The sequence below is a fragment of the Mustela lutreola genome, chromosome 5 (genome assembly GCF_030435805.1).
Source record: "Mustela lutreola isolate mMusLut2 chromosome 5, mMusLut2.pri, whole genome shotgun sequence".
Classification (NCBI taxonomy): domain Eukaryota; kingdom Metazoa; phylum Chordata; class Mammalia; order Carnivora; family Mustelidae; genus Mustela; species Mustela lutreola.
In genome coordinates this window covers 30906703-30921703 of record NC_081294.1, presented here as the reverse complement: position 1 = coordinate 30921703, position 15001 = coordinate 30906703, and the positions used below count along the sequence as shown (strand labels likewise).

General features: G+C 33.9%; 1 protein-coding gene across 5 annotated transcripts in view; it reads left to right on the top strand.

The window, feature by feature from the left end:
- RICTOR (RPTOR independent companion of MTOR complex 2) overlaps positions 1-15001 on the top strand; it is a 129512-nt gene that overhangs the window by 90609 nt on the left and 23902 nt on the right. For all 5 annotated transcript variants that reach the window (XM_059173842.1, XM_059173839.1, XM_059173840.1 and 2 more), the window contains 13 exons: positions 1527-1692; positions 2001-2102; positions 2214-2260; positions 3939-4074; positions 4455-4654; positions 4879-5005; positions 5617-5781; positions 5976-6052; positions 6543-6621; positions 12463-12572; positions 13025-13112; positions 14238-14330; positions 14664-14770. In XM_059173842.1, coding sequence (XP_059029825.1) covers positions 1527-1692; positions 2001-2102; positions 2214-2260; positions 3939-4074; positions 4455-4654; positions 4879-5005; positions 5617-5781; positions 5976-6052; positions 6543-6621; positions 12463-12572; positions 13025-13112; positions 14238-14330; positions 14664-14770 — 1497 coding nt within the window. The remainder of the gene's footprint in view (positions 1-1526; positions 1693-2000; positions 2103-2213; positions 2261-3938; positions 4075-4454; positions 4655-4878; positions 5006-5616; positions 5782-5975; positions 6053-6542; positions 6622-12462; positions 12573-13024; positions 13113-14237; positions 14331-14663; positions 14771-15001) is intronic.

The following is a 15001-nucleotide window of genomic DNA, read 5'->3' as shown; positions in this document are numbered from 1 at the left end:
TTAGAAAAATCTATATATTTAGACTTTTTTGAAGTATTAGTGAGATATAGTTCATTAACTGTTCAGAACTGTGAATTTTATTGACAGTTATACAGTTCTTAAAAGTTCAGTTAGCTTTATTAATTCAGAAGTACATATATGGGCCTCACTATAAATAAATAACATTCTTTTAATTTTAACTCTGCCAGTGAATTTATTATTAAGTTTATTATTTAATACAATTAGATAAATTTATTATTTAATAGAATGAATAGAATGAACTTGTATTATAAACTGAGAGTTAACTAGGGATTATCTCAGTTATAACTCTAGGTAATGGTAGCTTTAGGTGTTTTTTTTTTTTTTAAAGTTTATTTATTCAAGCAACCTATCTCTGTATTTACTGTGGGGCTCAAACTGATAAACCCGAGATCAAGAGCTAAATGCCCTACTGACTGAGCCAGCCAGAAGCCCCTTTCAGTTTCATGATGGATAGTAGTTTCATGATGGAAGAATGTGTTTTCTAAAGCCTGGTGGAGCTAACCTCTCTGGGTCAGATTATGGCCATGAATTTCAGGGTTGATCAGGAATTCAAATTTACCTTCAAAATTTCAGTAATAATAGTCTTATAATGGTTTTGTTTGTTTGTTTGTTTTTAGCTCAGCAAGCTTTCTTTACCTTCAATAGTTCCCAATCTGAGCGCATCTCAAGGTTTTAAAATTTTAAATCTGATTTGTTTTTACCAGAAGTTCTGGAGTTGAGACTTGATTGCTACCAGATTCTTGAAAACTGTGCTTTTATGGACCACAAACAAGGAATTAAAAATAATGTTTAGAAGGATACCATTAACAGTTGCAGATCAGTGTGGGAAAATAGAGACTGTACAAACTGATACTGGAATCATCAGTTATCCACACGATGGGGAGAAATAAAATATTCCTGCCTTTTACCATAAGCAAAAATTCCTTTCAGGTGGATTAAGGATTTAAATGTGAAAAGCAAATTTTTAAACTTCCATAAGAAAAGAGAGAAAACTGGGTTCCTGACTTTTAGGAGTTCTTAAAACCAGTATTCAAAAAGTGCCCACCACCACAGAAGAAAAGATTAATAAATACATATTTAGTTGGGTCTACATACTGTTTCTTTCTTTCTTTTTTTTTTTTTTAAGATTTTATTTATTTATTCGACAGACAGCAATCACAAGTAGGCAGCGAGGCAGGCAGAGAGAGAGAGAGAGAAGAGGAAGCAGGCTCCCCACTGAGCAGAGAGCCCGATGTGGGGCTCGACCCCAGGACCCTGGGATCATGATCTGAGCCGAAGGCAGAGGCTTTAACCCACTGAGCCACCCAGGCGCCCCTACATAGTGTTTCTTCATACAAATCAGCAGTGTTCTTGATTTTTTTTCTTTGTGGTTCAAATTTGATTAAATAATTTACTTTTTAGTAATAATCTCTAGCCTTGAATTTAAATGTTTTACTAATTTACCAAAGTGATCTGTAAAATTATGCTAGCTTTGCTACAGAATTAATTCATTTTTTTAAAATTAGGCGAGCCAGTGCAGCCTTGAACTGTTTAAAACGCTTCCATGAAATGAAGAAACGAGGACCTAAACCTTACAGCCTTCATTTAGATCACATTATTCAGAAAGCAATTGCAACCCACCAGAAACGGGATCAGTATCTCCGAGTTCAGAAAGATATATTTGTTCTTAAGGTACTGAAGTGGAATGTCGCAGTTTTTAACTTAGTTTCTTAATTTTTCACTGATGGATTTTACTATGCATATACTTGCTTGAGTTAGCAGTTTTATTCATGCTTATGGAATTTCAAATGGCTTTCTAGTTTTATAATGACTAGGCAGTTTAAAGTTATGTTTTTATAGCTTTTCAAAGTTAAAAAGCCTTGATAATTCATCCTTAAATGAAATTTAAATTGAAATTGAATTTTAAAAATTTGAACTTAGTTTTCTGAATGTGAAGATAATTTGCCTTAATTTTCCTTATTACTTTCTGATGATGTTAGGATACAGAGGAAGCCCTTCTAATGAACCTTAGAGATAGCCAAGTCCTTCAACATAAAGAGAATCTTGAATGGAATTGGAATCTTATAGGGACCATTCTTAAGGTAGGACAGACTACTTCTTGGTTATGGCTTCATTGTATTATTCATTGTAATTCATCATAATTATATTTTGTGAATTGATAAATACATATATAATATATTATGTTTTTCTAGTGGCCAAATGTAAATCTAAGAAACTATAAAGATGAACAGTTGCACAGGTATGTAACAACTCTTTTGCATTTCAATTGAAAGAACTTATATTTGAATTATACCTGATACCCATGAAAAGTAATAATTGGTGTTTTAAAGATACATACAGGGGCACCTGGGTGGCTCAGTGGGTTAAAGCCTCTACCTTCAGCTCAGGTCATGATCTCAGAGTCCTGGGATCAATCCCCGCATCGGGCTCTCTGCTTAGCAGGGAGCCTGCTTCCCCTGCCCTCTATCTCTGCCTGCCTCTCTGCCTACTTGTGATCTCTGTCTGTCAAATAAATAAATTTTAAAAATCTTAAAAAAAAAAAGACACATACATACATTTTAATAGTTGGTATTCAGTAGGGACATGTATACATTTTTGTGTATATTCTAACAACCCAAAAGCATCAGCTAATTCTTTTTTTAGTATTTATATTCTGGTTTTACTTTTGGAACATATGAAGTACTTCAGATGAAAGTTTCTCAAATGGGGGTAATTTCAACCATGTGTAATCTTAGCCCTAATGCATGAGGATGACATAATGAGGAGATAGTGTTACCCTCCTAAAATGATGGCCATTTTTACTATTCTGCTTCTACTTGCATTTGCATCTGACTTTGGAGGGTTAGCCATTTGTCTTCCTCTTTACATTCATTCCCCTTAACCAAGGTAAGGTGTTCTCCACACCTTTCATAAAACATACTAATGTTCATGGCATACACAGTACTTCAAGCTACTGTGCTGTTCCCTAGTAACCCCATGCATTTTTTACTCATTCTGAGTTTAGACTAATCCACTACTATTACTGATCTCATTCGATAAGAGAGCCTTTACTTCATGTTTCTGAAAAATTTATGTCCTTTATTATTTGGTTGTATTCATCTACTCATGATATTTAACTTAATATCTTTATTCAGTTTATACAAAACATATGTAAACTTGGAATAAAGAAGCTTAGCCTCAGCTTTCCATACTGGTTGAAAACAGGGACGAAGTCTCTTTCAGCTTTGTTTCTCCACATTCTGGAATTGGCACCATTATTGGATTGGATTGTAATGCATGAAATTAAATTGAACTGAGTTAAATAGAAGCTATGCCCATAATGTTGAAAGTTATAACATTGAAATATAAATTATGTTAAAAAAAAAGAAATATAAATTATGTTCATTGCTTCATAAATTCAGTTTCTTAAATTTTACCTGCAGCTTGTGCTTTTTGTTTTTGCCTAATGGTGAAAAACAGACAGAATTGTAGTATGATTTATTTTGCTTACAATTATCCAGTGTAGGATTATTTTATAGAGTCATGGGACAAAGATTGTCACAAAATACAGTAGAAGAAAATTTTTATTCAGGGTTCTTCTTTGTATTATCCAAGCCTATCTTCTAGCTGTGTTACATCTGCATTTAGCCAGCTAGTGTCTTTGTTCTCTGATATTTCTTTGAGGCATCTCGCCATAAAATTCTTATTTTACAAACTATTCTTCACAATTAAGGTGGGTTTTTTTTTTTGTTTTTTTTTTTTTTTGTATTTTGTTGTTTTTGCATGTGTGCATGTGGGTGTAATATACCAAATGTTTTTATTCCTTGCCATTTTTTTTAAACCCAAGACACATTCAAGACTTTATTATTATTTTAAGCTTTGGTTAAGATTTTAAAGTAATTTTGGTTTCTTTTTTGCTAATTTTATTTTGCTCTTAGGTTTGTACGAAGATTACTTTACTTTTATAAGCCCAGCAGTAAATTATATGCCAACCTGGATCTGGATTTTGCCAAGTCCAAGCAGCTCACAGTTGTGGGTTGCCAGTTTACAGAATTTCTTCTTGAGTCCGAAGAGGTAATAAGCATTTTGAGTATTTTCCAGAGCAAATGTTTTTCACTAAATTTTCCCTCTTCCTTTTATTTCTGAGTATATAAGTTGTATTTAGAAACATAAGGAATGAACTCAGACCTGACTTTGTCACTAGCTAGTTATGTGACTTTAGACAGCTTATGTGTCTTATAGAAGACCTGGTTTTCTCTTTGTAAAATGGGAGATAATACCATCTTCCTGCAGGATAGTGTTGAATGAAATTTAAAAGAACATACTTGGTGGTTGATACCCATTATTAGTAACTTTATCATTATCATTACATTTTTTGGATTTGATTAAAATTAATTTTCTAATTATAGTCACTAAGTGCTTTTCCAGTAATATCACAATGTATTTGCTTTTAGGATGGGCAAGGATACTTAGAAGATCTGGTAAAAGATATTGTTCAGTGGCTCAATGCTTCATCTGGAATGAAACCTGAAAGAAGTCTTCAAAATAATGGTTTATTGACTACCCTTAGTCAACACTACTTTTTATTTATTGGAACACTTTCTTGCCACCCTCATGGAGTCAAAATGCTGGAAAAATGCAGCGTATTTCAATGGTAGTTGTTTCAGTATATTCCTGAACTTAATCTTTAATGTAGTCAGAAGTAGCATGCTTCTTATTCCATGTACATAAATTTGGTAAATTCTGTTAAAACGCCCCCAAAATTAGAGTTATCTTTTGCTTTGTTACTCTTTTTTATGTGATATTTATCATTAAATGCTTTTTTCTAGAAATGCTTGTTTATATTTTCATTCCCCCCTCCCCCCTTTTTTTTTAAAGTCTCCTTAATCTCTGTTCCTTGAAAAACCAAGATCACTTACTGAAACTGACCGTTTCTAGCTTGGACTACAGCAGAGATGGCTTGGCAAGAGTTATCCTTTCCAAAATCCTTACTGCAGCCACTGATGTGAGTATAACATTAACAGAACTGTATTTTTTATAGCTGTATTTTTTTTATTTTACTTCATAAAATTTAGCCAAGCAAAATTAATTACTAATTCTAAGAATAGGGTATGGGGTTTGAGTTTACTTTAAAATAGTAGTTCCTCCATGGGGCGCCTTCCTGGGTGGTTCAGTCAGTTAATCGACTGCTTTTGGCTCAGATCAGGATCCCAGGGTCCTGGGATCAAGCCCCATATCAAGTTCCCTGCTCAGTGAAGGGGAACCTGCTTATCCCTTTCCCTCTGCCACTTCCTTCTGCCTGTGCTCTCCTGCTCTCTCTCTCTCTGTCAAATAAGTAAATAAAACCTTTAAAAATAATAATAAAAATAAAACAGTAGTTCCTCCAAGGAACCATATACAGTACTCATTTCTTTCTATAAAGGGGAAGAAGCAGCTAGATTAAAGCAAATATTTTATTTACCTAGTACTAAGAAAATATATCAGGGGCTAGACCCTCAATTCCATTTCTTCTGCTCTTTTCAAATAGCAAAACTGTCCCAAAACAGTGTCCAAATAGACTATCCATGAAGTTTGGGTTTTATTTGTTTGTTTTTATATTTTCATTTCTCTTTGTAGGCCTGCAGGCTGTATGCAACAAAACATTTAAGAGTATTATTGAGAGCTAATGTTGAATTCTTCAATAATTGGGGCATTGAATTACTAGTTACCCAGCTACATGATAAAAACAAAACGATTTCTTCTGAAGCTCTTGATATTCTTGATGAAGCATGTGAAGACAAGGTGAAGGTTTATTACTTTATAATAAAATACTTGGACATGATTTTTATTCAGTTATTTTAATTATTAAACTTTATTAAAGTACTGAATTTTAATAGAAAATTATGTAAAATTATAATGTACTTAATATAGGTGTTTTGGAAACAACTTACTTTCGTTTTGCAATTGTTAATTTGCCTGATAATTACTTTCTTTAGGCCAATCTTCATGCTCTTATTCAGATGAAGCCAGCTTTATCCCACCTTGGAGACAAGGGTTTGCTTCTTCTCCTGAGGTAAATGTTAAGTAAATTTAAAATGTTCAGTAAATTTTAAGTAAATGTTAAGTAAATTTTTCTTGTAGTTATGTTTTTTGTTCTGTTCTCTTTAGCAGTGTATTTTAAAGCTGGATTCAATCCAAACAGGAAACACTTTAAAGAGTTTAGTGTTAACTTCTGAAAGAGGCCTATTTTAGAATCTTAGATATCCTTTAATACTGAAACTCTGTCTTTTCATTGTTTTCCCTAATGTTTATTTTACATTTCTATATCTCCTCATAATTTTCATGACATTTTCTTTACTGTGGTTGAATTCATGTGTTTTGCAAGATTATGAAAATTTATTTATATTTGAAATTATAGTAAATAATAGTTGACCTTTTACTGTCAGGATGAAACTATTCCTAAAGTCTTTTAGCTCTTTAAACATGGTATTGCTTAAGATATTTTTGCTCCTTAAACACTTGTGGTCAGGCTCTGTGTTAAACTAAATTGTTTTAATTTACAGATTTCTTTCCATCCCAAAAGGATTTTCCTATCTGAATGAAAGAGGTTATGTAGCAAAACAATTGGAAAAGTGGCACAAGGTAATTTTCTGTTGAGTAAGCTTCAGTTTATATCTTAGGAAATAGATCTATGAATTTAGAGGATTTTTTTATATCAGTGTTTTGAAGCTTAAGAGGTCAAATATTTAAACATTCATATGGGAGGTTGGGGAGCCAGGTGGTGAGTATTATGGAGGGCACGTATGGCATGGAGCACTGGGTGTGGTGCATAAACAATAAATTCTGTTACGCTGAAAAGAAATAAAACAACAACAACAAGATTTAAACATTCATATGAAGTCATCTTAAATTCTATGTAATTATTTGTGTTTATTTTTCCATTTTCTAAACCACCTTGTTTTATAGCAAACCTACTGATTTTGTGTCCATTCTATTGTAATTTTTCTTTCACTTTAATTGCTATAATCTACTGGTTTAATTTTTTAACCCTATTTACTATCATTTCTTTTATTCTTGGGTCCTTTTTGATAGCCCTTTTAAGCTATAACTAAAACAATTTTCCTAAATAAAGGAAGATTATAAAATGATTCTACCAAGCAGATCTAATAATCTAATTAAACTTTATTTTAAGATGCTACTTGACATAAATCTGAGAATGTACTTCAGAATAACTGAGAAGTTATTAGTTAACTTCCTAGCTTTTCTTTAGTTGGTCATCATCGTGATTTTATTTTGTTTGAAGCATTCTTAATTGTCAAACATCTTAGAAACCCATGGATAAGCAATGCTAATGTAAATAATTTCTAGGTTTTTCATAATTTCAATCATTGTCTATATTGAACCATATTTCACAAGAAATTCTCATTTTTAAAAAAATATTGTAACTATAAAACTAGGCACAGTGTCTGGGTGGCTCAGTTGGTTAAGCATCTGCCTTCGGCTCAGGTCGTTATCCCAGTGATCAAGCCCCATGTCCAGTTCCCTGCTCAGTGGGGAGCCTGCTTTTCCCTCTGCCTCTCCCCTGCTTGTGCTTGCTTTCTCTCTCTGAATAAATAAGTAAAATCTTTAAAAAAAAAACACGTGATTTAGGGATTAAGTCTTTCAATAATTAATGAATTGGAGAATTAAAATAAGATGTGATAGTTTTATTTCATAAATAGAAGTTATTTAAACAAATTACCATAGTAAAATTGGTCACCTTATTATACAATTTATAGTATTAGAAAATTGCTTAGCATATCTAGTATAGTACTTTCAAATAGTAGGTACAAAATATAACTTGTAACAAAGGCCTGTGCATATAAGGAAACACAAAGGAAGGGTTAATGATTCTGCCTAGGGATTAGAATTAGCAAAAGAAATGTTGGGTGGGTTGAGGAAAGGATATGATATTTGAAATGGTCTTGAGGAGTAGGCAAATAAGTTGGATGAAGGGTATTCAAGGCCGAGGGTGCAGAATAATCTATATAGATTATTGGAACTTCAGATTTGTGAAGAATGCTATATTCCACTGTAGTTGCGGTGAGGCTAAGTGAGGAGTGGCAAGATAAGGCTAGAATGGTAAGTTAGAACTAGATTATAGAAGGCCTTATAAACCACATTATGTCATTAATGTATTCCAGTTTAATTGGAAGTGGGGGAATTATAGGTGTTTAAAGAGTAGTCGTAATCAGAGCTGTGCTTTAGAAACATGACAGGTCGCAGTGTAGGAGTGGATATTTGATTATCAAAGGTAAAGCCTAGGAATATTGAGACCAGTTAAGAAGAAAGATTTGATAAGAATGTGAACTTCAGTGGTGCTGAGATGGAATAGGCAGGGATACATTTTCTGGACATCTTTGAACTAAGATGGACAGGATGTGTGGACAGATTGGATATAATGAATGAAGAGTCCATCTTGACTCTTCAGCTTTCTAATCTGCGTGACTGAGCATGCAGTGAACCACCACGAAGAGATTGCGATTACAGGGGTGCCTGGGTGGCTCAGTCGGTAAAGGATCTGCGTTTGGTTCAGGTCATGATCCCAGCATCCTGGGATGGAGCCCCAGGTCACGCTTCTTGCTCAGTGGGGAGTCTGCTTCTCCCTTTCCTTTTGCCCCTCCCCCCCACTTGGTGTTCACTCATGTTCTATTTTAAATAAATAAATTTTTAAAAATCCTCAAAAAAGAGATTGTGATCACAAAAAATGGTATGCAGGTTGAGGATAATGAATTTTGAGTATGTTGAGTATGTTGAATTGAGTATGTTGAATTGTATTGCTTTGGGATCACCAAAGATGGTATCCAGAATATATTTGGAATTGTGGATCTAGAGCTCAGGTATGTGCTAGAAGATCACAATTTGGGAGTCTTCAGTATATAGTAGTAGTTGAAACCTGAAATGAGTGAGATCATCAGGGAAGATATAAAGAACAAAAAAAAAAAGAAAGGAAGGAAGGAAGGAGAGAAAGAAGGAGGGAAAAAGATTGGAAATTGCTCCCTAAAGAACATTCTGGTTTAATGAGCAGAATAGAAGGACAAAGACACTGAGAAAATTGCCAAAGAGAATGGTGTCACTAAAGGATGCTTCAGGAAGGAGAGGCCAGTGATAGATATTTGATAGAGGTCAAATAAGATGAACAATAGAAAATAGCTGTTGAATTTGACAGTTTGGTCATTGGTGAATTTTGCTAGAGCATTTTCAGTAGAAAGTTACAAACATGCTGAATCGCAGTTACAGTTAGTTAAGCAGTTAATGGAAGGTGTAAAAATAAAGACAACATAATCTCTCTTGAATTAGAGAAAAGGAGAAAGGAAAAGAACTTACTGATTACCTACCATTTCAAGTCTTACTTCATTTAATCTTCAGGGCAGTCCTGTGAAATACATTCTGTTGTTTCTATTTTGTGAATGAAAATTTGGAGGCTAAAAAGAGTAAACTTTATCCTAGATGAGTAATTTATCCTAGGTCACAGAACTTAAAAAATAGCAGAACAGGGATGCTTTTTGATTCCAAAGCCCATGTTCACTGTATTTGATTTCCTCCCAGTAGCTTATGGCATGCCAACATGGACTGAGACTATCTCTGTTTCAAGGTAATAAAACCTCCAGGTCAGTACAGTATTAAAAACTCACTCATTCAATTTAAAACTTCACCCTAGCATCCAGACGTAGAAACACTGCAGTGGAGGGATGATTCAGTTTATCTCATCACTCTTTGTGCTCCTTCTCCTCTCCATTTACTACCTGTCTGCCAGTTTAGGGCCTCTTCAGCTTGAGAGCGGGAGGAGGAAGAAGAGGCATGGGGCTAAGAACAGACTGACTTATTTGGTGCAATTTTTATCTGGGCTGTTTAGCTTTGAGTTTGGCAGATTTCAGGTGTTAATTCTTCTACGTGAGCATTACTTTCAAGATCTCACCACTGTGCATCTCTCATTTTCAGTTCCCTTGACTAGGGCAGTCAAGGGCTCCTCTGCCTACACACTTACATTGCCTCCTGGTAGGTGGAGGTCCACCCCTCAGTTGGGATTTTCTTGCCCCTCCAGATTGCTCCTTTTGGGCAGAATCCTCAGGATGACCTGCATAAGAAACTCAGTATATTTCACAGCTATAAACCATACCCCTGACCTTTGGCTAGTGTTTTCCAAATGAATGCCTTTGGTGAAAAGATTTAACCACAGGAATGTAACTACTCCTGTGCAAAGCTCAGAATATCTGCCTTTTTTGCCATAAGATTTTCATTAAAAAAATTTTTTTAAAGATTTTTTTATTTATTCATTTGATAGCGAGAGATCACAAGTAGGCAGAGCAGCAGGTGGGGGGTGTGGGGAGAGCAGATTCCCTGCTGAGCAGAGAGCCCTATGCAGACTCAATCCCAGGACCCTGAGATCATGACCTGAGCTGAAGGCAGAGGCTTAACCCACTGAGCCACCCAGGTGCCTCTAAGATTTTCATATGTAGAGGAAAGTTTGGTAGTAGTGTAGTGGTAATAGTAGCAGTAGTAATAATTATGGTATGCTCATAGTATTAAAACCTCATATTACTATTACAAAGTAAATATGGAACCTAAAGGAAAAATAGGAAAAGTACGTTTTTAAAGGCTTTAAGAAGGGAATTAAGGTAACTCACCAAATTCAAGTTGTCTGAAATGGTTTTGAATGAAAAATGTTTCTCTGTGCGCTTATTCTGTCTTTTCTGAAGGTAATGTCTGTAATAGTCTATTTTGTGTGCATTCAGAGATGTTCTATCCCTCTATAAGTATATACTCTTTATTTAAAAATACGAATGTGTTCTGTTTTCAAGAGTAGATAATAAGTTTTTCATTTAGCAGTATATTTGAGGGATCTTTTCAGGGCTGTACATTTAAATCTAGCTTGTTCTTTTTAATGGCTGCGTCGTCCATTGTATGAATGTACCTTAGCTTTTATACCACTCCTGAATTGACATTGTTTTCAACTTTTTTTGTTTTGTAAACCATGTTTGCTGGATATTCTTCTGTATGCCTTTGCATGCTTGTACGTGTATTTCTGTAGGATAAATTTCTAAAAGTGTAGTTGAGTCAAAAACTATGTGAAGTAACATTTTTGATACATACTGCCAAATTGCTTTCCAGAGAATTCTACCAATTCCTTCTGAGCAGTTTAAAGTAGAGATCTTTTAACATTTACCCTAAAGATACAAATGTAGTGATTTGAAGGGACACCCATACCCCAGTGTTTATAACAGCAATGTCCACAATAGCCGAACTATGGAAAAACCCCAGATGTCCCATTGACAGCTGGGATAAAGAAGATGTGGTATATGTGCAGACACAGGAATACTACGCAGCCATCAAAAAACCGAAATCTTACCATTTGCAATGATGTGGATGGAATTACAGGGTATTATAGTAAGCAAAATAAGTCAATCAGAGAGAGACAGGTGTTATATGATCTCATATTAAGGAATAAAACAGGATCATAGGGGAAGAGAGGAAAAAAATAAAACAAGATGAAAACAGAAAGGGAGAGAAACCATAAGAGACTTTTTTTTTTTTTTTTTTTTTGGAGAGAGAGAGAGAGCAAGAAAGGGAACACAAGTAGGGGGAATGGGAGAGGGAGAATCAGTCTTCCTTCTGAGCAGGAATCCTGATGTAGGACTCAATCCCAGAACTCTGGGATCATGACATGAGCTGAAAGCAGATGCTTAATAACTGAGCCACACAGGTTCCTCAAGAGACTCTTAATTATCAGAACCAAACTGAGGGTTGGTGGAGGGGTGGGATGGGGTAACTGGGTGATAGACATTAAGAGGGGCATGTAATGAGCCCTGGGTGTTATATAAGACTGATGAATCACAGGCCTGTACCTCTGAAACCAATAATATGTTATATGTTAACTAATTGAATTTAAATTAAAAAACAGTTTGAAAAAGGAAAAAATAAAGTAGAGATCTTTTGCAATAAAGATGGAAGTATGACTGATTTTCAATTTAAAGAATTTAAAAGTTTTTCAAGTTTCGGTTGGCAACATTTTTTACATTTGACTTGATTTAAATCAGTAAGGAAAGCGATACTAGTTTTTGCCAAAAGATGCTAAAATGATACAATTCATTTAATTTTCTTTTTAAGATTTCTAGTGAATATGCTTATGGTTTAATAATATGAGGCCAGCTTTTGTTTGTATTTAATGGGGAAGATAAAAAACAAAACTAGTAACTTAACTTATGTGGACTCTAAAATACTAATTGAAATTGGGAATAAGAGTATAAGCAGAAAGCTTTTAGATATGATAGAACATTTGCAATCATAATACGTGTTCTACCATTTTAAAAATGTCTTAAATTTCCTGTGCAGGTGTTCAGTTTTCTCATATTTATGCTTTTAAGATTTGGCATGTACCTAACATGTTATAAATTTAGTGAATAATATGATACTCTGTATAACTAAAGCAATATTATCTTCCAGGAATATAATTCAAAATACGTTGACTTGATTGAGGAACAACTTAATGAAGCACTTACTACTTATCGAAAGCCAATTGATGGTGATAACTATGTTCGTCGGAGTAACCAAAGGTACAGTCTAGTTAATGGAATAATTTATTACTGGTCCTCTAATATAAAATTCAAACCCAGTTCATAATATTCTTTATTTTTAAAAATTTTCGAAGTATTTGGAAATTTTATTTCCTTCACTGACATAAGAAAAAAATCTTAAAAGCATAGCATTGACTGCTCAAGAATTCCAGTGGCACTCATAACATGCTGAATACCCTTACTAATATAATTATGTATCTTCCATGCTCTTACCCTAGTCTGTTTTTCTGGTCTCAGCTCTCACAATTTACTCATTACTTTGAGGCCAGCTAACCTGTTACTTTTCTGGAGCTCCTCATGCTTTTCCACTTACATATTTTTATGTATGCCAAGAGATTATATCTTTATCTACTACTTTATTAGTAGTCCTTGTTTTAATTAGCATATTGTAAATGAGGCAGTAGGATATCAATCATCTTTATTTATGCTAGATTACAGCGTCCTCATGTCTACCTGCCTGTACACCTCTATGGACAACTGGTACACCACAAAACAGGCTGTCATTTGTTGGAAGTACAGGTAAAAACACAATTTATTTGTTTTAAATAGCTACAATCATAGAAAAAAATCTTAATATTGCTAAAGTGTAGTACCTTTGCAAAAACTTCTCAAAAGCCTTAAAGTTAGCAGCATTAATAATGCTTTTAAAGCCTTCTATCTTATAACTGACTTAGGCTGTGTTTGTAATCCTTAGATGTAGCACTGGTGTGCATGCCTTTCCCTGACTTACCTGTCACCTTTTGCATAGCTAATACGTTATGTAGAGTAAGTGAGCCACTTAAAGTAAAGTCTGAGTTCTGTCCTTTGTAGTTTGTTGGAAAGTTCATCTCTTTTGTAGAAACATACTGAAAAACGAATTTCTTCATTGTTCTTTTGGGGAATTTAAACTGAACCTAAATTTTTGGTGAACAACAAACTGGAAATACTAATTGCTGTTTGTTTGTACCTCCCTATTCTCATACGTTTTATGGAATATAACAGGCTTTGTGTCAAGCAGTTATTCTTTGATTATATGCACACCAAATTTATGGCTGTGAATATGTCTTGGCTATTAAGTGTTTTCAATAAATGCAACTTTTTTCTTACTTTAGAAATAGATACAGAAGTATTTGCATGTGTGTCTTTTGAACAATAGTAATCTGGCAGTTTAGTTCATTTTTGTATCAGTGTTCATCCCAGGAAAAAATGTTTTACATAAATGTACTCTATAGTGTACTATTTTTATATTAAGTCTATGAAGACTTTTGGAGCACATATCTTTACAGTATTTTTTTTATTCATTAGTATTAGGTTCTATTTTAAAAAACTGATAATTATGACTAATATTTTTATAATACGAGGTACCAAGTGCTTTGTTAAGGACTTCCTATGTAATGCTTACGTCATTACACCATATGAAACAGATCTCTCTTTTAGAGATTGGAAATCAAGGCATGGGGGATTAACTCACTTGCTCAAAACCACATAGCTCCTAAGTGCTCACTGTAGAATATGAATTTAGAACCTCCTCATTAATGCTGCTTAAAAAAGTTTACATAAAATTATTTTAAATACGTAAAAGTTACTAAATGCAAACCTTAAAAATTTGATTTTAAGATGCTTTGAAAACATATTGTTACTCATGTTTTTTTTTTCTTTCTCCAGAATATCATTACTGAACTCTGTCACAATGTTCGTAGTCCAGATTTGGATAAATGGGAAGAAATTAAAAAACTGAAAGCATCTCTTTGGGCCTTGGTTTGTAATAAACTTCTATAAGATCTTCATCATTTTTAGATTTTTAAAATTTTTTCCATTAATAATAAATAAAAATCATTTTATTTAGAACTTATTCTCAGATTAATATTCTAGGACCAAAATTGTTTCTGCCCATTTTAAACATTTTTAAGCTATTAGTTTTTTTGCTAAGACAAATGAAGCATTAATTTTTCAAGTTCCGTATTTAAGGTTTCTTTTCACATTTTTTTTTCTCTCTCATAGATGGGGTTAAATTTCTTCTTAGCTTTCCAAATTTCTTGAAAGAGTTACTCTTATAAATATATTGGATATAAGTGATTTCTTTTCTTTCAGGGAAATATTGGCTCATCAAATTGGGGTCTCAATTTACTACAGGAGGAAAATGTGATTCCCGATATACTAAAACTTGCAAAGCAATGTGAGGTTCTTTCAATCAGAGGGTATGTTACTTCACTCATAAATCTTTCTAGTGTATATATTCTTGTTCACAAGTAGCTGTGAGGGAAGAGTATTCTATGTAGTCCATTAGAACTATTAATTCACTGAAAATCCTAATGACGCAAGATTTAAAAAGAAAAGGTTGGGGGGTGGGTTGTGCACCTGGCTGGCTCAGTCAGTAGAGCATGCTACTCTTGATTTTGAGGTCATGAGTTTGAGCCCCACATTGGGAG